At 41.7% G+C, this 27,029-nt stretch overlaps 1 protein-coding gene across 1 annotated transcript in view; it reads right to left on the bottom strand.

The window, feature by feature from the left end:
- Positions 1-13,542: 13,542 nt before the first annotated feature.
- The window catches only part of U2af38 (U2 small nuclear riboprotein auxiliary factor 38), a 93,045-nt gene continuing 79,558 nt past the window's right edge, over positions 13,543-27,029 (bottom strand). Inside the window, exons 6-7 of the mRNA XM_068362048.1 lie at positions 26,077-26,169; positions 13,543-15,356 (exon numbers count right to left, since the gene is read on the bottom strand). Coding sequence (XP_068218149.1) covers positions 15,158-15,356; positions 26,077-26,169 — 292 coding nt within the window. The 3' untranslated portion in view covers positions 13,543-15,157. The remainder of the gene's footprint in view (positions 15,357-26,076; positions 26,170-27,029) is intronic.

Genomic DNA, 27,029 nt, shown 5'->3' with positions numbered 1-27,029 from the left:
GAGGAAGGAGGGGTATTCGTCGAGGACGGCAACAAGGATGTCAGGGTACCTGAGACGTTCGTCAGCCGCAGTATACCAGGCAAAATGGGCTACTTTCACTAATTGGTGCGCCTCGAAGAACATCAGACCGTTGCAGACCTCCATCCCGGAAATAGCAGACTTCCTGGTCTATCTCAGGGACGAGGTAAACATGTCCATCCTAGCCATCAAAGGAGTCCGGGCAGCTCTGGGCCAAGTCTTCCTCCTGAAGGGCATCGACCTAGGTGCCTCCAGACATATCTCGATACTCATCAAGAGCTTCAAGCAATTGTGCCCCCCTCAGGCCGTTAGGGTGCCCCAGTGGGATGTGACTAGAGTCCTGAAGATGCTGTCAGAACCTCCCTTCGAGCCCCTCAAGGACATCTTGGACAGAGAGCTCACCCTCAAGACAGTTTTTCTGTTAACTCTGGCATCAGCAAAACGGGTAGGGGAGATTCATGGACTGTCGTACGAGGTATCACACTCGAAGGGCTGGCGTGAAGCTGCCTTCAGGTTCGTACCATCCTTCATGGCCAAGACTCAGAATCCAGCAGTTTGGGACCCCAAGTTTGAAGGGTTCTCAGTACCGGCGATCCCTCACTCGGCTAGCCCGAGGGACTTGCTCCTGTGCCCCGTCAGGGCGGTACGTAAGTACTTAGAGAGAACAGCCAGGCTTCGACCCGAAATCAAGAGTCTGTTCGTCTCCTCGGGACTAGTAAAGAAGCCAGTCTCCAAGAACACGATCTCCTTCTGGCTCCGGCAGGTGATCATCAGAGCCTACAGTAGCGCTGGGGTTCCCCTTCCAGGAAAGCTCAGACCCCACAACATTAGAGGTCTGAGTACTTCATTGGCTTTTGAGAAGAATATGGCAGTGGGCCAAATCTTGAGGGCAGGTACATAGTCTAGTCAGTCTACATTTACGGCTCACTACTTGAAGGACTGTTCGAGGAAGTCCCTGGACGGGTTCTCGCTTGGTCCCGTCATTTGTTCTCGCTCGGTCCCGTCATTTGTTCTCGCTCGGTCCCGTCATTTCCGCGCTCCAAACGATTTAAAGGTGTAGCCCCTGTGGTAACCGCGGGCGGTAAGTCCAAGAGACACAGGTTCCTTCCTTACCCCCCTTTATCCTTCCCGGAAATGACCCCAAAAATCCTCTAACTGCCATGGGATACACTATCAAGAGAAGGACGAGTCTCCAAGGAATTTTTGCGGAGGCGAGTTATTTAGACACCTATCTAGGTTCCTCTTCTATACTCATCACGGTCTCTAGGTCCAGAAGGACACTCCCACCTCCTAAAGTATAAGTCTCCTAAGAAAGTAGTTCGAGGTAAGTACTCCGTGTTGGAACAAATCACAAATTTTAAGTAATTTGTATTTTTCATAACAGTACTTACCTCGAACTACTTTCGGGTCATTGCCCGCCCATCCTACCCCGATTGCCTTACTGGACTTCGTAGAAACCTAGCTGTCAAAACTTACTGGAGATCGAGACCTGAACAAGCATGCTCTCTGACCCGGGGTTGTCTCGTGGTGCGTATCACTCCACCAGAGGTTAACCCGCACAGAAAACGGGAGTAGCGTAAACTACACAAAATTCTGGTTGGTTGGGAGGAGATCCCAGATACTCCAAAGAAAGTAGTTCGAGGTAAGTATTGTTAGGAAAAATACAAATTACTTAAAATGTTATTTTCATTAGTAAAATAAATTTTTGAATATACTTACCCGATAATCATGTAGCTGTCAACTCCGTTGCCCGACAGAATTCTATGGAGGGATACGCCAGCTATCACAATACTAGAAGGGGGTGTACTTACCAGCGCCACCTGTGGCCAGGTACTCAAGTACTTCTTGTTGACACCTCCTCAATTATTCCTCGGTCCCACTGGTTCTCTATGGGGAGGAAGGGAGGGTCAATTAAATCATGATTATCGGGTAAGTATATTCAAAAATTTATTTTACTAATGAAAATAACATTTTTCAATATTAAACTTACCCGATAATCATGTAGCTGATTCACACCCAGGGGGGTGGGTGAAAACCAGTGTACAAGATTAAAGGATAGCTAAGTATCCCATATTTCATATAACAGTTATCTCAAATAACAATGAAATAATAAGTACCTGGTAAGGAAGTCGAATTGAACCGTTACTCTGTCTCTTTTTTAAGTTCGTCTTCCTTACTGAGCGCAGCGTTCCTCTTGGAGGCTGAATCAACCCAAAGGTGCTAAAGTATACAGGGCTGCAACCCATACTAAAGGACCTCATCACAACCTTTAACCTCGGCGCTTCTCAAGAAAGAATTGACCACCCGCCAAATCAACAAGGATGTGGAAGGCTTCTTAGCCGACCGAACAACCCATAAAAAGTATTCAAGAGAAAGGTTAAAAAGTTATGGAATTATGGGAATGTAGTGGCTGAGCCCTCGCCTACTACTGCATTCGTTGCTACGAATGGACCCAGGGTGTAGCAGTACTCGTAAAGAGACTGGACATTTTTGAGATAGAATGATGCGAACACTGACTTGCTTCTCCAATAGGTTGCATCCATAACACTCTGCAGAGAACGGTTTTGTTTGAAGGCCACTGAAGTAGCCACAGCTCTCACTTCATGTGTCCTTACCTTCAGCAAAGCAAGGTCTTCTTCCTTCAGATGAGAATTTGCTTCTCTAATCAGAAGCCTGATGTAGTAAGAAACTGAGTTCTTAGACATTGGTAGAGAAGGCTTCTTGATAGCACACCATAAGGCTTCTGATTGTCCTCGTAATGGTTTTGACCTTCTTAGATAGTACTTAAGAGCTCTAACAGGGCAAAGTACTCTCTCTAGTTCGTTCCCCACCATGTTGGACAGGCTTGGGATCTCGAACGACTTAGGGTAAGGACGGGAAGGAAGCTCGTTTTAGCCAAAAAGACCGAGCCGCAAGGAACATGTAGCCGTTTCAGATGTGAAACCTATGTTCCTGCTGAAGGCGTGGATCTCACTTACTCTTTTACCTGTTGCTAAGCACACGAGGAAAAGAGTTTCTAATGTGAGGTCCTTAAAAGAGGCTGATTGGAACGGTTCAAATCCTGATGACATTAGGAACCTTAGGACCACGTCTAGATTCCAGCCTGGAGTGGACAACCGACGTTCCTTTGAGGTCTCAACAGACCTAAGGAGGTCCTGTAGATCTTTGTTGGAGGAAAGATCCAAGCCTCTGTGGCGGAAAACCGCTGCCAACGTACTTCTGTAACCCTTGATCGTAGGAGCTGATAGGGATTTTACGTTCCTTAGATGTAACAGGAAGTCAGCAATCTGGGTTACAGTGGTACTGGTTGAGGAAAACTGCATTGGCCTTGCACCAGCTTCGGAAGACTTCCCATTAAGACTGATAGACTCTGAGAGTGGATGTCGTCCTTGCTCTGGCAATCGTTCTGGCTGCCTCCTTCGAAAAGCCTCTAGTTCTTGAGAGACTTTCGATAGTCTGAAGGCAGTCAGACGAAGAGCGTGGAGGTTTGGGTGTACCTTCTTTACGTGAGGTTGACGCAGAAGGTCCACTCTAGGAGGAAGAGTCCTGGGAACGTCGACCAGTCATTGCAGTACCTCGGTGAACCCTTCTCTCGCGGGTCAGAGGGGAGCAACCAACGTCAACCGTGTCCCTTTGTGAGAGGCGAACTTCTGAAGTACCCTGTTGACAATCTTGAACGGCGGGAATGCATACAGGTTGAGATGGGACCAATCCAGCAGAAAGGCATCCACGCGAACTGCTGCTGGGTCTGGAATCGGAGAACAATACAAGAGGAGCTTCTTGGTCATCGAGGTAGCGAATAGAACTATGGTTGGCTGACCCCACAGGGCCCAAAGTCTGCTGTAAACATTCTTGTGAAGGGTCCACTCTGTGGGGAAGGCCTGACCCTTACGGCTGAGGCGATCTGCCATGACATTCATATCGCCCTGAATGAGCCTCGTTACCAGCGTGAGCTTTCGATCTTTGACCAAATGAGGAGGTCCCTTGCGAACTTGAACAACTTCCTCGAATGAGTCCCTCTCTGCTTGGAGATGTAAGCCAAGGCTGTGGTGTAGTCGGAGTTCACCTCCACCACCTTGTTAAGCTGGAGGGACTTGAAGTTTATCAAGGCCAGATGAACTGCCAACAACTCCTTGCAATAGATGTGAAGTGTCCTTTGCTCCTGATTCCATGTTCCCGAGCATTCCTGTCCGTCCAGTGTCGCACCCCAGCCCGTGTCCGATGCGTCCGAGAAGAGACGGTGGTCGGGGGTCTGAACAGCCAAAGGTAGACCTTCCTTGAGAAGAATGCTGTTCTTCCACCACGTTAGAGTAGACCTCATCTCTTCGGAAACAGGAACTGAGCCCGTCTCTAGCGTCAAGTCCTTTATCCAGTGAGCAGCTAGATGATACTGAAGGGGGCGGAGGTGAAGTCTCCCTAACTCGATGAACAGGGCCAGCGATGAAAGTGTCCCTGTTAGACTCATCCCCTGCCTGACTAAGCATCGGTTCCTTCTCAGCATGCTCTGGATGCATTCTAGGGCTTGGAAGATCCTTGGGGCCGACGGACAAGTCCGAAAAGCTCGACTCTGAAGATCCATACCCAAGGAAACAATGGTCTGGGATGGAACGAGCTGAGACTCCTCAAAATTGACCAGGAGGCCCAGTTCCTTGGTCAGATCCATAGTCCATTTGAAAATCTCCAGACAGCGACGACTTGTGGGAGCTCTTAAAAGCCAGTCGTCTGACGGAGCCGGACACAAGATCATGATACTGCTGCACAGTCTGTAAACTGTCAATCATGGGCAAGCGAGGAAGTACAGTGACAACCCGAATCTGTCTAGACTATCTGGGTCGTACAGACAACTCCTTAACGGGTTGCTGAGGTTGCCGCACTGCGTCACAACAAGTCCCTTCTGTTGGTTGTTGAACGTCTTCCCCGTGACACATTGACTCCGTAAACAAAAAATCCTCTAACAAGGACTAAGCTTGGACTGCATGTCATGCAACACAGCTCAAGGTCTATGGGAGCAGGTGTGGTAACAGACGGGATTAGCGGCTGAAGTGGAACCATTACCTTCCCTGTAAGCATGTAATGCTTAAATAAAAGTCCATAAGAGGTTATGCAGCTAAAGGCTCCCTCCAAATGACAGAGTCCTCAAGGGAATATCAGAAGGAGGGAGAAAAGAACTTTCTCATCTACAGGGACCTTATCCTAGAAAAGCTAAGTTCTCTGAGTGAGGGTTCACTGGTGCAAAAGCAGCAGACTAGAAGGCAACGTTATGAAACTGCTTGACAGTCTAGTGAGTTGGCAACAACCCAAGATATGTTGAGAAGCATGCGGTAAGGTATGCAGAGTATGCTGTATGCAGAGCATGCTGTATGTAGAGCATGTTGTATGCAGAGCATGCTGAATGCAGAGCATGCTGTATGCAGAGCATGTTGTATGCAGAGCATGCTGAATGCAGAGCATGCTGAATGCTGAGCATGTAGTAAGCAGAGCCTGCTGTAAGGAAAGCAGAGCGTGTGCATGGCGTTTAACATTTCTCAGAAATTCCATGACCAGTGCTAGAGTGCTTTATGCATGCTTGCATGGGGTTTAAAAATCAACATAATGTTTACCTTACATTCATAACTCATGATTCATATTTTTGCCATGGTTTGAAAATGGAGGTAAGGTATGCTGAACAGCAGAGTCAGAACGAGCTGGAACAACAACAGTGGAAGGTGCAGAAAGTTCCTGTTCCTGTGGAATGAGTGGAGCGTGAAGAGACCGAGGTTGCGCAGAACAAGGTAAAGTTCCCGCAAGCAGAGGTGTCTGAGGTGCAGGAACAGGGTGCACGGGTTGAGCTCGGTGCAGCAGCTGAGGAGACTGACTCACAGGTGGAAGAGGTTGTACCTCCACCGAGAGTTGCACCACCGGTGGAGCAGCCAGGGGAGGAGGAGGAAGAGTGGAGTAATCCTCCTGATCCCAAACCGAAGGTTGCCTTAAAGAAGGCTGAGGCTGAACAACACTGGGAACAGCGAACACAGAAAGAGGTTCAACATCGTACGCCTGGCAGAAGGTGCTGCGACTGGGTGCAGCGAGTGCAGGCGGGTTGAGCACAGGCTGAACGGGTGCAGGTGGAGGTGCAACACTCTCAGCCCGACATTCACGCAACAGGTCCGAAAGCTGTGCTTGCATGGACTGTAGTAGAGTCCACAACATCGTACGCCTGGCAGATGGTGCTGCGACTGGGTGCAGCGAGTGCAGGCGGGTGCAGCACAGGCTGAACGGGTGCAGCCGGTTGGTGCACCACCGGTGCAGGCGGGTGCAGCACAGGCTGAACGGGTGCAGCCGGTTGGTGCACCACCGGTGCAGGCGGGTGCAGCACAGGCTGAACGGGTGCAGGCGGTTGGTGCACCACCGGTGCAGGAGGAGGAGGAGGTGCAACACTCTCAGCACGACACTCACGCATCAGGTCCGAAAGCTGTGCTGCATGGACTGTAGTAGAGTCCACAACATCGTACGCCTGGCAGGTGGTACTGCGATCAGGCGGAGCGAGCATAGGCGGGGGGGAGTGTAGGCGCACTCTCAACCCGACAAAATGATGACTGAGGAGAGTTAGAGCTAACCCAATGACTGCATCCGGGTTGTTGAACTTTACTTCGTACGTCTGGCATAGGTCTGGACTTTACGTTTAAGAGGTCTAGAGACCTGAGACCAGCGTTACTCTGCCTTTATTTTCTCCTCTAAATCTCTTCTGCAGACGAGCAAAATAAGGGCTCAATCGTCTGCGGGTGGGAGTGACGGTCTCGGTAAGACACGCCCACAACCACCGAGGATACTTCTGTGCGCCGATCAAGGCCTGCCGAACCCTTTTGCCCTTCGACATTGCTTCTCCCCTGGGCTTGGGAGCTTGCAAGAGGTCCCGGACTGGGAGGACGACTGGCGCGCACAAAAGTACCCTCACGCATAACACTGACATCAATCACTTATCACTTTGATTTCTGTTTGCACTTATTTCACTGAACTCGAAACTTTAAGTGGTTTGTACCTGAAACACGCAATTCTATCCTTCTCAAAAGTTAATAATTGCGAAAACAGAATTACAATGTAACAGAAAAATCTAATGAAAGAAAATTCAGTGGCTGGAAAGAGACTAAACACTAGATCACTCTAGAAACGTTTAGTTTCTTCCCCTAAAGAGACTAGGGATAAGAGCAAAACGATAACGACGTTACTCGTACGCCTGGCAGGCTTGAGGGAAACGTTTATCCTCTTTCTCCCTCCGTCTCTATCTCTCTCTCTCTCTCTCTCTCTCTCTCTCTCTCTCTTGACTTAGAACCTGAGAGAAGAGCCCAATCATATATATCGTTAAAACATATTATTGTTAAAGGAAAAAACTGAAATATTTCCCAAAAAGAAAAGTTCCTTATTAGAATCAACATTAAGTTAAGAAAGAATGAACAAAACGCTAGACACGGTTACTCTTACTGCAATGTGAAACCGTGCACATTCTTTCTCTATCGTAACGATAGAGTGCAAGTTGAAACGTTCTGAACGTCAACAACTGCCGAGACAAACAAAACGTTAGTTCAACTTTGAAAAAGTACGAGACTATCAAAGAAATTCTTTCAAAGACCTTAAAATAGCATAATATGTTAACAGGTAAAACCGAAATGACGGGCTCACGATAATTAACTTCGGTACCAAGAAAAGACCGCCTACTATTAGGAAGGTCGAATATAAACAAATATAAAAATTAATTTTAATAAGTTTATAATAAAAGGAAGTTAATCGAAGAGGCCTATAAGAGGCGGAGAGATATAAAATAAATCTATAACTTTTGTTAAGCAAAATTAAGAAAGAGAGTCTATACTCTCTTAGACACCAACACTTTCGTCTAAGGGAAGGGTCGGCCATTGAAAGGTGAACGAGAGTTCATACTCTCTTCGTCACCAAAATTAATCAAATTAATTCCAAAAGCTAACTAAGCTAAAATAGAAGTTTCCAGTAAAGCGACAGCCGAAATCAAAGAGAAATACTTCACCAAAGTCGTGAAAATACTCCAAGAACATAAGCGTATCCCAGAACGTCTTGCCGGAAGCACGACAGAGGAATAATTGAGGAGGTGTCAACAAGAAGTACTTGAGTACCTGGCCACAGGTGGCGCTGGTAAGTACACCCCCTTCTAGTATTGTGATAGCTGGCGTATCCCTCCATAGAATTCTGTCGGGCAACGGAGTTGACAGCTACATGATTATCGGGTAAGTTTAATATTGAAAAATTTGTGATTTTTTAGCTAATAAAAGGGAATATATTAAATAGTATTACAATGCCAGACCCAGTTCAGGGATATGGACCCAAAACTCACAAATCCCACATTGGAGGGCCTCCAATGCATCTCGAAGGCATTTTTTTTTATTATGAAAAATTCTTTCAGCTCCTAGCAGCAATAACTTTATCTACTTTACCTCTGTCCTCTTGCTGTCCAACCTCTTTCAACTTCGAGCAACTCCCAAGCTTTCTTCCCAAGTTGCACCTGGTATCTCAATGGCCCATATTCATAAATGAAATCCAATGTAAGTCAGTATACAGTACAAAAGGGAGGGGAAGTATGATCACTGTACCTCACATGGCACTGTAAGCATTAATAATTGGGTTTTACAGCATCGTTTAACACCTAGTTGTAACCAGATTTTAGACTTTCCAATACGGCTTCCTTCCATAGTGAAACTACTTAGTTTTCTGCCACTTAGCCATATAGTCCAAAGTTCCATAAATCTTTATATAGTACTGCCATTACTTCATGGTTTTTGGAGCATCGTTCAGTTCTATAGTTCCACTGCCTTTGCCTCTGTTCCGCACTTTGTAAAGTTGCCTCTTGCTTGCTTTTGACAAGATTTTGCAAGATAGCTACCCTAACTACAATTATATCGCTAGTGATGGTCCTTGGCTGAATATCCTTCTCACCTTCAATCACCTGACATGTATTTCTCTAAACAGCACAAATGAAGGCTTATTTCTTTTAAACTGATCAAGAGACTTAGAATGCAGCATCCATGTCGAGTTTGCCCGTGGTTGGTGTGAAGACAAATCTAATAAGCCTTTCATAGTAATGCGAGGTAAATGGAAAACCTGTAAATGACTGCAAAATAAGCCATAAAATATGACAAGAACCAACACCAACCCCAAACATATCAGCCATACAAAAATAATGATTGTATGATGGAATTTATTTTCTTATTTAAACAAAGCACATCTCGAATGCAGATCATACAAAGCACTATATTGCAAATTCAGATTTTGGGTATATTGAGGTGACAACAAGACAACTAGAAATAATTCAAAATCCCGTAATAGCTCTGAAAAGAGCTATACATGAAAAAAGTTCAATGAACTGAGACCTTACCCTGATAGATCCACCTACCAGGACACTTCCTACCAAAGGGGATTTTTTTCTCACCATTCCTCCTTGTCAGACATAGGACACAGCCAAATTTCTTGGTACTGTTATGGTGTTACAGACCACCCTCCAATTCTTCAACCTTAAATGAGGCTTCATATGCTGACTCACCTACGGCTGCTACCTCGATGGCAGTAGGCCTTATTGGAACTAAATCACAATTGCTCGCCATTCACTTCTACTCCTAGCACACACTTTTGCCTCTCATCTATCCTCCTGTCACCTACGGCTTTCTTCACTCCATCTATCTACCCAAACCTTGGCCTCCCACTTGCATTGCAACATCAAATCTTGCATTTATCACCTTCTTCAGAATATGACCATTTTCCATCCTCTCTACATAGCCAAATCACCTAAAAAAATTCATATCTACTTTGGCTAATAATCCATTCCTCACACCCATTCTCACCTTTAATACTTTGTTCCTAACCTTATCCAATCGAGCTACACCAGTCATACTCTTCAGAAATTCAATTTTGAACATATTAACTTTCTGACATTCAATCTAGCATCACCCTCCCTTTTTGTGGATCTCATAAACTTACTCTTACCCACATTAACTTGCAACTTCCTTCTCTCACATCCTTTCAAACTGTCACTAATTGACACAGCTTCTCTGAATCTACAACCAACACCGTACCAGCCACAAACAACTGCATGATCACACATCTATCAGTTTTAATCCTTGACCAAGCACTTGAGCATTCACCTCTCTTATAGCTTCTAAAACAAACAAATTGAACAACCATTGCGACATCACATATCCAAGTCTAAGCCCCACTCACTAGAAACTACTCAAATCACTTCATTTCCTACCCTAACATATGGTTTACTGCCTACGTACAAACTCTTCATTGCTTAAAACAACTTTCCACCAATTTCATATAACCTCATCACATTCCTCATTGCATCCCTATCAACTCTATAACAAGCTTTCTCCAGATTCTTAAATGCAAAATATAGTTCCTTACTTATTGCTACGGCATTTTATGAACCTGGAAAAAGGCCTGACAGAACATGAACGAAAGTCAATACAAATCGACAATAGCAGTTCCACCTACCAGGCATATGTATAGTATGTAATTAATAGGGGTAGTAGTAGAAATACTATACTGCACTATAAGCTATAAAAAAAAGAATTTAGATTTTATTACAGAAGTTATTCATGAAGAATATGGTATCAAATAAATATCTGGTAGATTCATTGAGATACTGTAATGTAGATATAGAATTGTGTGGTAATTAAAAAAAAGTTTAATTTTCTTTAAATAAAATTATTTACCTTTATGCTTAAAATTGATTGGTATTCTTTTGATGAAGTTGTAAAACGTTTGATCACAACGAGAAAGGAATAACAAATTATAACTGACTGTCCACTCAGGCACGGAATGGCTTCCCTGGCTATAGTTGCCTAAAATCATAAACTCAATCCATATATCCACACCACTTTGTAGTACATACATACATATACCAAGGCACTTCCCCCAATTTTGGGGAATAGCCGAATTCAACAAATGAAACAAAAACAAAAAGGGGACCTCTACTCTCTACGTTTCTCCCAGCCTGACAAGGGACTCAACCGAGTTCAGCTGGTACTGCTAGGGCGCCACAGCCCACCCTCCCCTGTTATCCACCACAGATGAAGCTTCATAAAGCTGAATCCCCTACTGCTGCTACCTCCGTGGTCATCTAAGGCACCGGAGGAAGCAGCAGCAGGGCCTACCGGAACTGCGTCACAATTGCTCGCCATTCATTCCTATTTCTAGCACGCTCTCTTGCCTCTCTCACATCTATCCTCCTATCACCCAGAGCTTTCTTCACTCCATCCATCCACCCAAACCTTGGCCTTCCTCTTGTACTTCTCCCATCAACTCTTGCATTCATCACCTTCTTTAGAAGACAGCCATTTTCCATTCTCTCAACATGGCCAAACCACCTCAACATATTCATATCCACTCTAGCTGCTAACTCATTTCTTACACTCGTTCTCACCCTCACCACTTCGTTCCTAACCCTATCTACTCGAGATACACCACCCATACTCCTTAGACACTTCATCTCAGACACATTCAATTTCTCTCTCTCCATCACTTTCATTCTCCACAACTCCGATCCATACATCACAGTTGGTACAATCACTTTCTCATATAGAACTCTCTTTACATTCATGCCCAACTCTCTATTTTTTACTACTCCCTTAACTGCCCCCAACACTTTGCAACCTTCATTCACTCTCTGCCGTACATCTGCTTCCACTCCACCATTTGCTGCAACAACAGACCCCAAGTACTTAAACTGATCCACCTCCTCAGTAACTCTCCATTCAACATGACATTCAACCTTGCACCACCTCCCCTTCTCATACATCTCATAACCTTACTCTTACCCACATTAACTCTCGACTTCCTTCTCTCACACACCCTTCCAAATTCTGTCACTAATCGGCCAAGCTTCTCTTCTGTGTCTGCAACCAGTACAGTATCTTCCGCAAACAACAACCAATTTACTTCCCATTCATGGTCATTCTCGTCAACCAGTTTTAATCCTCGTCCAAGCACTCGAGCATTCACCTCTCTCACCACTCCATCAACATACAAGTTAAACAACCACGGCGACATCACACATCCCTATCTCAGCCCCACTCTCACCAGAAACCAATCACTCACTTCATTTCCTATCCTAACACATGCTTTACTACCTTGGTAGAAACTTTTCACTGCTTGCAACAACCTTCCCCCAACTCCATATAACCTCATCACATTCCACATTGCTTCCTTACCAACTCTATCATACGATTTCTCCAGATCCATAAACGCAACATACACCTCTTTACCTTTTGCTAAATATTTCTCGTATATCTGCCTAACAGTAAAAATCTGATTCATACAACCCCTACCTCTTCTAAAACCACCCTGTACTTCTAAGATTGCATTCTCTGTTTTATCATTAATCCTATTAATCATTACTCTACCATACACTTTTCCAACTACACTCAACAAACTAATACCTCTTGAATTACAACACTCATGCACATCTCCCTTACCCTTATATAGTGGTACAATACATGCACAAACCCAATCTACTGGTACCATTGACAACACAAAACACACATTAAACAATCTCACCAACCACTCAAGTACAGTCACACCCCCTTCCTTCAACATCTCAGCTCTCACACCATCCATACCAGATGCTTTTCCTACTCTCGTTTCATCTAGTGCTCTCCTCACTTCCTCTATTGTAATCTCTCTCTCATTCTCATCTCCCATCACCGGCACCTCAACACCTGCAACAGCAATTATATCTGCCTCCCTATTATCCTCAACATTCAGTAAACTTTCAAAATATTCCGCCCACCTTTTCCTTGCCTCCTCTCCTTTTAGCAACCTTCCATTTCCATCTTTCACTGTCTCTTCAATTCTTGAGCCAGCCTTCCTTACTCTCTTCACTTCTTTCCAAAGCTTCTTCTTATTCTCTTCATATGAATAACCAAATCCCTGACCCCGCCTCAGGTCAGCTGCCCTCTTTGCCTCACGTACCTTGCGCTCTACTTCCATATTTTTCATACTTCTCTATACTATTACTCTGCAGCCATTCTTCAAACGCCCTCTTTTTCTCTTCCACTTTCACCTTCACTCCTTCATTCCACCATTCACTGCCCTTCCTCATGCTGCCTCCAACAACCTTCTTGCCACACACATCACTTGCAATCCCAACAAAATTTTCTTTTACTAACTTCCACTCCTCCTCTAAATTACCAGTTTCTCTTACTTTCACTTCGGCATATGCCATTTTTAATCTTTCCTGATCTTTACTTTTTACCCCGGCTTTATTAGCTCTTCAACCCTCATTAGCTCCATTTTACATCCACCTACTCTATTCCCCCACTCTTTTGCTACAACTAATATTCCTTCCACCAAACTTTGTAGTAGACAAGCTATTAACCAAACAACCTGATTCACCTTACAGGTAAATAAACCAGTAGTGCCTGTTGCAAGCTTCTTTTATCAGTTGGTTAACACATAAACAGCACATTACCAACCAATCTGAAAATACTACAAAATTGGAGCTAGGGGCTTTACATGAATTTTGGGCATCAAAATATAACTGGGTATGTTTTTATGACCTGACCATAATTCCTTTATGACTCGCACAACAGGAAGGGGTCGCGGTATAGTTTTTGGTAACTGTTAACACTTATATGTTTCCATTCTACTCTTAAAAAAAAAAAAGAAAGAAAAAAAAAATCCCGGTAATGACAAGATTGGGGGCCCTTAGTAGATCAGTATAAGTTAAGTGAATATTCAACATATTCTAAACCGATGCCATTTACAAACACCAAAAGTTTCAAAGAACTAGTCCTCCTATCTCAGTTCCCAACATGTTTTAAATAACAACTTTTAATTAGCAAATAGAACTCCAATTACAACCATTATTAAAACCAAAATACATTATCCAAACAAAACATCCAATAAAATAATCACACAACTTGATTCATATTTTTTAGATACTTGCGGGGATAAAAACTATAAGAATTACCAAGCAATTAACCAATCCTAGCTAACAATATAGATGCCATTGAACTAAACTCGCTTATTCAGAATTGACTTAAAATTATTGAATTTAGTAGAAAAGTCAACATTCTTTAGTTGTTTAGAGTACTTGTATATCTATGCCTTGTGTCAAATGTTCATTACTTTCATCATTTGCAGTTAAGGAAATCTAGTCATCAAATATTGCAAATTAAGTCTTACCCTAAAGAAGGACGTAGCTTAACATGGGCCTTTAACACCTGGAATCTGGTAGATGTAGTGGTATATGTCTCCTGGATTCAAATAATCTTTTTTATACAGGTGTAAAAATTGGCTGCAAAAATGCCTAAAGAAAAGAAAGAACTACATTAATTCTGAAGATGTTTCAGACTCAAAGATTAAGAGGATATTTACAGCACAAAGTCTCTAGATTTCAACATGTTTAATGCAAAAAAGTTCCATCAACAAAATGTCAACAATACGAAATAGAAAACCCTTGAAATATACTTTTAAGTATGTAGGCCCCAAATGTCAACTTTGACACAAAATCACACTTGAAGTATGATAAATTCTCTACTGATGAAAGTGAACTCTCAAAAGTTTGATTTAAATTAAAGTATCATTTAAACCCACAGACAACATTCAGAAAACCTGATTGTAACAAAAAAGTATAAAAATAAGCAGTTCAATGGGATATTTAAAAAAAAAAATCTTATAACAAGAAAATAAAATAAATGCTAGTTTTATATCTCATAGTATTGCTACTTAGAAAAATTAACTAAGTCTAATTAATAAATTAATAATTACTACATTGTGAGCAAGTACAGGAAGTTAAATACCAACAAACTTTCACACAAAAGTTAGCAGTAATAACTTTTCCAAGAAATTATAAAAATGAAAGATGAAAAGCCACTTAAAACAGTGACTATAGCTGTGTAAAGCAACATCAACAACAATGCCTACCAATCAATATATAGTACTGTATGTACTATGGAGAGTCCTGCATGTGGTGCTTTGTATAATGTATGAATGTATATGCAAACATTTACTCCTATTCCACAAAAACATAAATAAATTAGGAAATACTCTTACATAACTATCCTGAAAATGTAATACTGGTGCTTCTGCAGGAACCAAATTAATGAGTTATTGTCTCCTTTGACAAGTGCCTACTGGAACATTAATACCGACCAAAACGACCTTCCCTCTGTTCTTTATCTTGCGGAAGGACACTAACTCTATCAACAGATGTAGATGTGTCTCTTTGTTCTCTTCTCCGATCGTTAGACCTCGATCGCGATCTCGACCTCTGAGTCCTTGATCTGGATCTATTAGTTCGTGACCTTGATCTTCTACGACGGGTACGTGATGAAGGTGACCTATCATGTGCAAAAAATACTGTATCACTATAGCGTATTGTCTATGTTTGTACCACAAGTCTTATATTCTAAAAAAAAACTCTTCACAGCCTACTGATTATTCTTCAAACTCATTACAGCCTGCTTTGAATGATACAATGGTAACATGCAAATATAGTCCATCAACATTCTTCCATTTAAGAACATACAAATGACAGTCTCCAGTAAAAGGGAAATTAATGACATTATACTATGTAAAGCCTGGACTTCTGAAGAAATTAAAATATAAATAGCAGTAAAATAATCTATGCAGATTTGTTGAAACAGTTCTTGGGTGACAAAATTTTTGAAAAAGGTTAAATTTAACATCCTCTTGTGGAATGTGCTTAGTTCTACCTATAATTATTATTTTCTTTAGTTTAGCTGTCGGCTGTGTCCTTAAACTCTTTGATACTAATAATAATCTGATTCTCAAAATAAAATTATTTCAATACTTATCTGTAGTTTATTTCAATACTTATCTGTAGTTTATTACTAGTCATTTTTATAATGAAATCTGTGAAGCAATAAAAATTTTCCTCTTAACTTTAGGAGGATGTAAGTTCCCACTAGAAAGATAGTGGTACGGAGAGCTTAAATAAACAGCAGTATGGAGCGCTTATGTAAAATCTGGAATGGTGTGGCAATGTCAATAAACATCATGGCTTCTCATTCTTCTAATAGTTATGGTATTGTAGACAGAAGTTATAGCCACTATGAGTGGGGCAGAGGGTGCAACCTTTAATGAAATTTAGGTAAGCATTCTATTCTTAAAATTACTTTTATTTCAAAGAAATTTTCCCTTGCTGAATAACACATTGCCCTAGATGGAGAGACAGTGGTAATCATTAAAACTGAGGTAGATAAAAAGGTCAAAGTCCTAGCCTGATATTCTTACCTTTGCATTCAACTTAAGAAATACAAATCTTGGTCCTCAAAATGTTATTTTGATAATAAAATAAATTTTTGAATATACTTACCCGGTGATTATAATAGCTGCAACTCTGTTGCTCGACAGAAAAACTCTACGGAAAAATTCGCCAGCGATCGCTACACAGGTAGGGGGTGTACTCAACAGCGCCATCTGTCGTTCAGATACCCAGTACTCATTGTAAACAAAGAACTCAATTTTCTCCTCGGTCCACTGTGTCTCTATTGGGGAGGAAGGGAGGGTCCTTTAATTTATAATCACCGGGTAAGTATATTCAAAAATTTATTTTATTATCAAAATAACATTTTTCAATATATAACTTAGCCGGTGATTATAATAGCTGATTCACACCCAGGGGGGTGGGTAGAGACCAGCAAAATATGTTTACATCATATGAGCTAAGAATTTTTATTTCATTTTAGAAGTTATCAAAATAACTAAACAAAATAAATAGGTACCTGGTAAGGAAGTCGACTTGAATAATTACTCTGCCTTTTTAAGTACGTCTTCCTTACGGAGCCTCGCGATCCTCTTAGGATGCTGAGCGACCCCTAGGAGCTGAAGTATCAAGGGTTACAACCCATACTAAAGGACCTCATCAAAACCTCTAATCTAGGCGCTTCTCAAGAAATGACTTTGACCACCCGCCAAATCAACTAGGATGCGAAAGGCTTCTTAGCCTTCCGGACAACCCAAAAACAACAATAAAAACATTTCAAGAGAAAGATTAAAAAGGTTATGGAATTAGGGAATTGTAGTGGTTGAGCCCTCACCCACTACTGCACTCGCTGCTACGAATGGTCCCAGAGTGTAGCAGTTCTCGTAAAGAGACTGGACATCCTTAAGATAAAAAGACGCGAACACTGACTTGCTTTTCCAATAGGTTGCGTCGATTATACTTCGCAGAGATCTATTTTGTTTAAAGGCCACGGAAGTTGCGACAGCTCTAACTTCGTGTGTCCTTACCTTCAGCAAAGCTTGGTCTTCCTCATTCAGATGGGAATGAGCTTCTCGTATTAACAGTCTGATAAAATAGGATAAAGCATTCTTTGACATAGGCAAAGATGGTTTCTTAACTGAACACCATAAAGCTTCAGACGGGCCTCGTAAAGGTTTAGTTCGTTTTAAATAGAACTTAAGAGCTCTTACAGGGCATAAGACTCTTTCTAGTTCATTTCCAACCATACGATAAGCTTGGAATATCGAACGATTTTGGCCAAGGTCGAGAAGGCAGCTCGTTTTTGGCTAGAAAACCAAGTTGTAGAGAACATGTAGCCGTTTCAGATGAGAATCCGATGTTCTTGCTGAAGGCATGAATCTCACTGACTCTTTTAGCTGTGGCTAAGCATACCAGGAAAAAGAGTCTTTAAGGTGAGATCTTTCAGGGAGGCTGATTGTAGCAGCTCGAACCTGTCTGACATAAGGAATCGTAGTACCACGTCTAAATTCCAACCAGGTGTAACCAAACGACGCTCCTTCGTGGTCTCAAAAGACTTGAGGAGGTCCTGTAGATCTTTATTGTTGGAAAGATCTAAGCCTCTGTGACGGAAGACTGATGCCAACATGCTTCTGTAACTCTTGATAGTGGGAGCTGAAAGAGATCGTTCTTTCCTCAGATATAAGAGGAAGTCAGCTATTTGAGTTACAGAGGTACTGGTCGAGGATACGGATACTTACTTGCACCAGTTTCGGAAGATTTCCCACTTCGATTGGTAGACTCTAAGGGTGGATGTTCTCCTTGCTCTAGCAATCGCTCTGGCTGCCTCCTTCGAAAAGCCTCTAGCTCTCGAGAGTGTTTCGATAGTCTGAAGGCAGTCAGACGAAGAGCGTGGAGGCCTTGGTGTACCTTCTTTACGTGTGGCTGACGTAGAAGGTCCACCCTTAGGGGAAGTGTTCTGGGAACGTCTACTAGCCATCGAAGTACCTCGGTGAACCATTCTCTCGCGGGCCAGAGGGAAGCAACTAGCGTCAACCTTGTCCCTTCATGAGAGGCGAACTTCTGCAGTACCTTGTTGACAATCTTGAACGGAGGGAATGCATATAGATCTAGATGTGACCAATCTAGGAGAAAGGCATCTATATGAACTGCTGCTGAGTCCGGGATTGGTGAGCAAAATATTGGGAGCCTCTTGGTCATCGATGTTGCGAAGAGATCTATGGTTGGCTGGCCCCAGGTGGCCCAAAGTCTCTTGCATACATCCTTGTGGAGGGTCCATTCTGTTGGAATTATTTGTCCCTTCCGACTGAGACAATCTGCCATGACATTCAAGTTGCCTTGGATGAACCTCGTTACTAGTGATATGTTTAGACCTTTTGACCAGGTGAGGAGGTCCCTTGCGATCTCGTACAACGTCAGAGAGTAGGTCCCTCCTTGCTTGGAGATGTACGCCAAAGCCGTGGTGTTGTCCGAGTTCACCTCCACCACTTTGCCTTGAAGGAGAGACCTGAAGCTTTTCCAGGCCAGACGTACTGCCAGTAGCTCCTTGCAGTTGAAATGCATTGTCCTTTGACTCGAGTTCCATATTCCCGAGCATTCCCGACCGTCTAATGTCGCACCCCAGCCTACGTCCGATGCGTCCGAGAAGAGAACGTGGTTGGGAGTCTGAACAGCCAGGGAAAGACCCTCTCTTAGGTTGATATTGTCCTTTCACCCAGTCAGACAAGACTTTATCTTTTCGGAAACCGGGATCGAGACCGCTTCTAGCGTCTTGTCCTTTTTCCAGTGAAAAGCTAGATGGTAATGAAGAGGACGGAGGTGTAGTCTTCCTAGTGACACAAATTGATCCACGGATGACAGCGTCCCTACCAGACTCATCCACAGCCTGACTGAGCAGCGTTCCATCTTCAGCATCTTCTGGATGGATAGCAGGGCTGGGGGCTGATCGTCTTGGTGTTCAGCAACGTCCTCATCAGAGGGTTCCTCATCCGAAACTGATGAGGAAACGGCAACGGAGTGGGCAACGTCTGGCTCACTGAATCCGGTCGCACTGGTGGATGCGTGACGGAGCCGGACGCAACATCATGGAACTGCTGCACAGTCTGTGAACTGTCAACAACCATGGGTGCGCGAGGAAGCACAGCGTCAACCCGAGACTGTCTAGACCGTCTGGGTTGTGCAGTCAACACCCTACCGGGTTGCTGAGGTTGACGCACTGCGTCAAAACAAGTCACCTCTGCTGGTTGTTGAACGTCCTGAACGTCAACAACCACCTCCGAGCGTCGCTTAACGTCAACGTGCGGCTGGCAACCCACACTGGGTCGCATCGGTGGAGGAACCACCTCAACTGGCAGACACGAGTAGGTTACCTCAGTGTCAACAGGGCGCACAACCGACCGGTTGGAAGGTTGTTGGCCAGAAGGTTCTTCTCCGCATTTAAGTCCTCTATCAAGGACGCAAGCTTGGACTGCATGTCTTGCAGCAAAGCCCATTTAGGGTCTACGGGAGCAGGTGTGGCAACAGACGGGGTTAGCGACTGAGGCGGAACCGTTTACCATCCCTGAAAGCCTTGTTATGCGTGACATAATAGTACAGCAAAACTTCAAAGGCTCGACAACAGCTGTGAAGTTGACCTGTAAACAACTTGGAGCGTCTCCTGGCTAGGCGCCAGGGAGAGTCTACCAGAAATGAGAAGTCTATCTGGGCAGAGGCATAAACTCCCAAGCCGAGAACTTCTCTAGTGTCATATCAGACTCTCGCTCTATAAACCAGTTTAAAAGAAGGGAAAGCAAAGGCTGTATCCCCCAAACTCCTCCTGGTGAAAAACCAGTCGCCTAGCCAACGTAACGCTCTCTAGGAGAGCGAGAGAGCACTAGCTTAAAAACAACGGCTTCGAAGTAGCTAGGCCTAGTGTAAGCTCTGACGTTTAGGCGAACGAGGAGCAGCAGTTACAAAAAGATCCGGACGAAGATCCTTAAAAAAATCATCATGATTTAATTAAAGTCCATAGGAGGCTAAGCAGCTTTAGGCTCCTCTCCATCTGACAGAGTCCTCAAGGGAATATCAGTAGGAGGGAGAACAGCAACTTCCTCATCTACAGGAACCTTGTCCGATAAAAGCTGAGTCTCTCACTGGTGCATTAGTAGCGGACCAGAACGCAATGTCATGTAACTGCTTGACAGTCTGTGAACTGTCAACAACTGAACTGTCAACCACAACAGGTGCGTGAGGACGCACAGCGTCCACTCGAGACTGCTTTGACTGCCTAGACTGAGCAGTCAAAACAACTCTAGAATGCGGAGGTTGACGCACAGCGTCAAAACAAGTCAACTCCGATTGTTAGTGAACGTCTTGAACGTCAACAGGAGCATCAGCCAGTGGCCTAACGTCCAAATGCGGCTGAAAAACCACACGAGACCGCATCGAGTGTAGTTCTAAACAACCTGACTGACGTGACTAAGCTACGCCAACGTCAACAGTAAGCACAAAGGAACGTTAGGTTGGCTGAAAGCCAGGATATCGATGAGATAAACGGCTAGACTCAACGGACTAATCGGCAGAATAGTCTTCCATAAGGGAGGCAAGCATATACTGCATGTTTTGCCATACAACCCCTTAAGGATCAACGGAAATGGTTGTGGTAATAGACGAGGGTAACGTCTGTGACCGCAACACTTTGCCTACAAAAAAAGACTCTCGGAGTCTGTGTTACGCTTTTGTTAGGCGGCGAGCAGTTATCCGATGACTGCATAGGGTCAGAGCTGTCCTAATGGCTGTAACCAGGACGCTGGACCTGTCCTGAAAGAACTGACTTTCGCTTAAGGGCTTCGAAACCTTGTGACAGGTTTCTTATGCGAAAAGCCTACGGATGGCGAGGAGAAACAACGTCTCTCTCGTCTTATGGTAGGGGAGACCTTGGTAAGATACACCCGATACCATAGAGGGAAAACGTCTGTTCGTTGGTCAAGGCCTCTCGAACCCATAAGTCGTTTGACATTACTTCTCCCCTGGGCTTGGGAGCATGTAAGAGGTCCCGGACTAGGTGAACGACAGGCACGAACAGACGAACCCTCGGACGCAACACTGTAACACTTTGCGCCTCGGACGCAACACTGTAACACTTTGCGCATATCACTTTATCACTTCGATTTTCTGTTTTGCACTTATTTCTACCTGAAACACGCAATTCTACCCTTCATTAAAAGGTAGTAATTGCAAAATTAGTCGTATAATGCAAGCTCATAATACCAGCAAAAAACAGAAAACATATTTTAAGATAAAAAGAAAAATCAGTGGCTGGGAAAGAGACTAAACACTAGTTCATATAACTACGTTTTCAATCTCTCACCGCACATAGCCTGGGGACGAGAATAAAAACCTAAAAACGTTTTATCCTTCCTCCCCGTACAGCGACTAGGGACGTGAGTAACACGAGAACAACGTTACCCGCTTGAACGGAACGTTTTCTCTCCTCTCTCTCCCTCCGTCTCTATCTCTCTCTCTCTTTCTCTCTTGATTTCGCACCTAAGAGAAGAGCCCAATTATATATCGTCAAAAAAACATGTTATTTGACTAAAGGAAAAAACTGAAAGGTTTTTCAAATAAAAAGTTCCTTTAAATTAGAATTTAAAACATTTAAGCTAAGAAAGAATGAACAAAACGTCAGAATTGATTTACTCTTACTGCAAAGTGAAACCGTGATACACTCTCTCTCTATCGTAACGATAGAGCGCATGTTGAACCTCCTGAACATCAACAACTGCGTAGCATAAAAAACTAAACGTTAGTTCATCTTTGAAAACAGTACGAAGACTATCAAAGAAATTCTTTCATAAAATATTACATTTAAAAAGTTTTAAATCCTTAGCTCTTTAAAAGCTAATTACGATATAAAGGGCTCAACGTTGATTAACTTCGGTTTCCAAGTTAGGACCGCCTACTCTCAGGAAAGGTCTATATAAACAAAGCATTAAAATTTATTTTTATATGTTTATAAAAAATGGAAAGTTAATCGAAGAGGCCTAATAAAGGCGGAGAGATATAAAATATATAGAGGAAAATCTATAACGTGATAAGATAATTACTAAAAGCCTAAACACACTTCCGTCTAAGGGAAGGGTCGGCCATTTAAAAGTGAAAGAAAGTCCATACTCTCTTTGTCACCATAATTAAATCTATCCAAAACGAGTTCAAGTTTTAAGATGAAGATAAAACACCTGCATAGCGAAAGCTCAAAACTAGAATAGTGTACTTCACCAAATAGTTGTGAAAACAAATCCAGTTAGCAACAGCGAATTAGTAGGTCTTGCCGGTAGCCCGACAGAGAGAAAATTGAGTTCTTTGTTTACAATGAGTACTGGGTATCTGAACGACAGATGGCGCTGTTGAGTACACCCCCTACCTGTGTAGCGATCGCTGGCGAATTTTTCCGTAGAGTTTTTCTGTCGAGCAACAGAGTTGCAGCTATTATAATCACCGGCTAAGTTAAATATTGAAAACTATAATTTGCATACACTTCAGTTCCAGAACTACTGCGATAACCTAAATGAATCTCCACCATCTCCAATTTCATTTCTAAAATAATTTTATTCATTAATTTGAAAAAAAATTTGCTAAACTGCTCACTTTTTTTCTGAAAATATTATCTATGATTAACAACTTTAGTAAAAATCATCCTCATATCTTATAGTGCCAATGTCAAACCCACAAGAGGGCATTCTCGTTTGCCTCTCTGAGGCCCTGATTGGAGCAATAAAAGCCCATTGCACACTTGTAGGATGTATTCCATTGTTTGGGGTATCTCCAGTTTTGCCCACTTTTACCGTTGCTCTATTTAGGATTACCAAGTTATTCTTGGTGAGGATTGTTCTGCTAGCCTGTGAGCACCTGTCCAGATTGGTTCTAATTCATCTACTGCTGCTGCTACTAATGCACAAAGAGCCCAACACTTCATAAAATCAAACTGGACTTCCTCAAATAATGTTAAGTATATATCAAAGGACAGCACCACTGTGGTTCACCTAAAATTTTCTCCAAGGATAAATTTCAGGTAAAATTTATATTAATATCAAGTTCTAAACCTTATGATAGAGCAGTCTTGGATGATGAACTTCCTCCAACTGTTTATGAGATGAACACTGGTTCAATGTTTAAAAAAAAAAAAAAAAGACAGCAATTTTCTAAAGTAGCCTTGAAGGTTTACATACACCACAAAAAATATTTCCAACTGGTCCTCTCACATGTTTAGATTCCTTTAAATAAAATTTCAATGCTCAGACTGGAAAAAGGAATGTCTCATCCCTGCCTTTTCTCCAAACCTTTTTAGGAGGAGGAATGAGATACAAATGTTGTAGCATTTTTATGTTCTCATCATTCTTTGCTTGGAAACTTGGTAAAATCAATGTGCCTTTACAGCTAAATCCAAATATGACAGAGGTGACTTGTAGCTCACTTACTCTTTTGGCTGAAAATTTAGGCTAATATAAATAGGGTCTAAATTGTTGGATACTTGAGGGGTACATTATCTAGAGGTTTCAACTGAAGACCTCTTTAATACCCAAGTCCCATATTCAAATTTCGCTTGATTAAGTTTTGAGTACGAAGTTTTTCCAGAATAGAGGACTTGATAATATCGCTAATCAAACTATCAGTGGCTAAATCTAGTTCAACACGCAGTACCGCTGATGTTAACATAGATCTATAACCTTTCATTGACAAACCCTACTCATACCAAAAATTTCGAAAACTTGATTGTTCTTAAAGTTGATTTTCGTTACTTGATATCTTTCTATTTTACACCAACTATGATAAGTATGCCACAAATGCAAATATAATCTATTCGTAGATCTTCTGGCTGCTATAAAGGAAAATCTAGGCTGTTTTGAAAAACTATTTCTAAGTACAGTACAAGGTTTTTTCTGTACTGAAAGAATGCGGTTGAGTAGATTTGTCCTATTTGGCAACTTGATTGATTTTTCCACTAGACATCAAGATTTATGAGCCACTTTCTCTCAGATTAAAAAGTAAATACAACAGAATATGAGTCATCTTTACATTTTGAATAGCTGAACTTGTTGATGACCAGACAAAAGTAGGTAAAGGGAGGGGAGGCAAATTACTTGAATACACTAATCATGTAAAACATGGCATCCACTGCCCAAATTTGAAGCTCTTGAATAGGATAGTAATATGAATACATCATCTTTTTCATTGATGTTGGGAATATGTTTGCCATTAATTTTACCTAAATTCTCCAAATGTTTTGACACACCTGATAATGAATAGACAATTCTGGTGGAAACAATTGATTTGCTAATATTTTCTGCATTTTTCAACTGCAACTGATGAAGCAGTGGTGGTGGTGACAACAGAAACTCAATTGGAAACTGACCCCAAGATAACAACTAATGTGTGAGCTCTGAATCAGCATGAGGAGGTAGAATGAACAACAGCGGAAGTTGTTTTAAAGATAGTTTTCCTTGACCAGTAAGTTGTTCAACATTATTTGGATGAAATTACAGACATTTGAGGTAATGTGCCTAATTTGTTTTGAGGTACTAGAATTACAATGCACCCTCTGTACAAGAATAAAATGTCCTTAAGTATTAAAAGTTTGGTCCCAACAGCTCACAAAGAAATTAATACAAATATAATGAAATATTTGAAAATTAGAGTTCATGATATAAGATATGTATCCACATTTCAAAATTTTTGCCATAATCTTTCTTTAGAAAGGGTTTTAGAGGTAGCTCAATGGTGTACGAAACCTGTATTCACTAAACAGTACCATAAAGGGTACTCTTTTATGGATAACAATGGTTTGGCTTTAGAGCATACGGAGGCTCCAGGGAATGTGGTCTAATAAAATTGAGAATTTATTTTGTTAGTTTGGTAGAATTAAACTCTGGGTTTGCAGTCTAGTAATCTTTCCAATCTAATAGTTTGTTCTTGTAATTTTATAGAAATAAAGTTTTTTTTTTCTTATTAAATAACTAAGTAATTGAGAGATAAATTAATATTTAGGAATATATATCTGAAGTTTAGAGCTTCCTAAAACCCTATACTACAGTCAAGTCTAAAACATTATTTAACTGATTATGGGAAACTTAATATCCAATCTCTCCTTCCCAGGCCACCCCCTGCCATTAGTGTGTGGAAGTCAGCAATATGAACATCAGGGGAGGATCATAGAAATAAACAATTCTAATAACAAAATTTGATATTTCTATAGTCACCTGATGTTCATATACATGCCACCCTCCCCTCTGACTAGTGGTGTTAAAAGGGTAGGGAATTATTTCAACTTTGAGACTGAGTAAGGTTATAAAACATGCACTGCATGTTATTGTCCTACTTGGTCTCATTGTTTTACTAGCGGCATTATAGCTTATCAGAAAACAACAGGAAATTTTTCAATTTTTAACCCTTTTACCCCCAGGCTATTTGGAACTTTCCAGCCCTTAACCTCCAGGGGTTATTTTTTTTTCAAGCACATTTTGCTGTATATTTTTTTTAAAAATTGCTCTAACAGCCTTAATTTTCATCATTGAGAGGTCAGGTTGGTCTCATTCTCTTGGAAAATGCCGGAAGTTTCTAAAAAAATTATCAAAATTATGAAAAAAATGTAAATAGCAGTTTTTTTGCAAGGACGTACCGGTACGTCCATGGGGGTAAAGGGATGAGTTTTGTGAAACGTACCAGTACGTCTTTTGGGGGTAAAAGGGTTAAGAGGTAACATAACAAGCTTCTGAAGACAGAGGAAATAAGAACATCAGGTGAGTATTGAAGTGATAAATTTTACAGTATCAAAATTTAATTTTTCATTTTATACTTACTTCCTCCGTCTACGACCATATAACTCTCGTCTCAGCTCTCTGGATATTGGTTTCAGGTGCATGAAATTACAAAACCCACTGCGTGTACATTCTCTGTGAATAAAACAGTACTTTTTTCATACTTAATACATAGTTAATTAAAAAAGTAACTTCTTAGAATGACTTTATAACTATATGAGACCTTTAACTTATTTCTCAACTCAATGAAGCTCAACTACACACTATAGGAGCTTATATAAAAAGATAAAATTTAACTAATATTTCCAACAAACCTACGACTGAGTTTTCAATTACATTACAGTATAGTTACAACGTTTTATTCTTGTCTTTGAATAATAGTTCAATCTACCTTGAAAAAAAAAATATGGTAAGAACTCAAACAGAGATACTGTCCAATGAGCCTCAGACACAGGTTGCGAATCACTTATCCAGATTTCCTCAAAATGGAAGTAGTTCAGATTTCAGAATATCCCTACAGTATACTGATGGGTTCACAAACCTTTTATTTCATACTGATTAAAATCGAATTGTTTTCTTATTGATTTGATCACTTAAAAGTTTGATGCAGGTTTATATGTAAAGTAAAATATAAAATCTGATCTTATTACAAGACAAAAACTGTATAAACTCCATTTGTCTGGCAGAGTATAATTTCTACCAGGTGGTAACATGAGAAAGACCTAAGTTACTACAACTAAAGTGTTTACATCAAGTACTGCTATCTGAATGTAAAAAGTGTTTGCATTGGGGAGTATTATGATATGCATATAAACCTTTTTAAGCTTTTATTCTGTATTCTAGTTATTCTGCTAAGTGAAATATTTAGTTATTCTGCTAAGCATAATACAGCATATAGTCTTTTCTTTGTAAACGTTTCTAACTGGGCTGGAATTTCGTACTATTTTTAATTAAACCTACTTTGTTTGAATAGTTTCAAGTTGGTTTTATGTTAT

The sequence above is a fragment of the Palaemon carinicauda genome, chromosome 38 (genome assembly GCF_036898095.1).
Source record: "Palaemon carinicauda isolate YSFRI2023 chromosome 38, ASM3689809v2, whole genome shotgun sequence".
Lineage (NCBI taxonomy): Eukaryota > Metazoa > Arthropoda > Malacostraca > Decapoda > Palaemonidae > Palaemon > Palaemon carinicauda.
The sequence above is the reverse complement of the archived record's forward strand: the minus strand, read 5'-3'. Positions and strand labels throughout refer to the sequence as shown.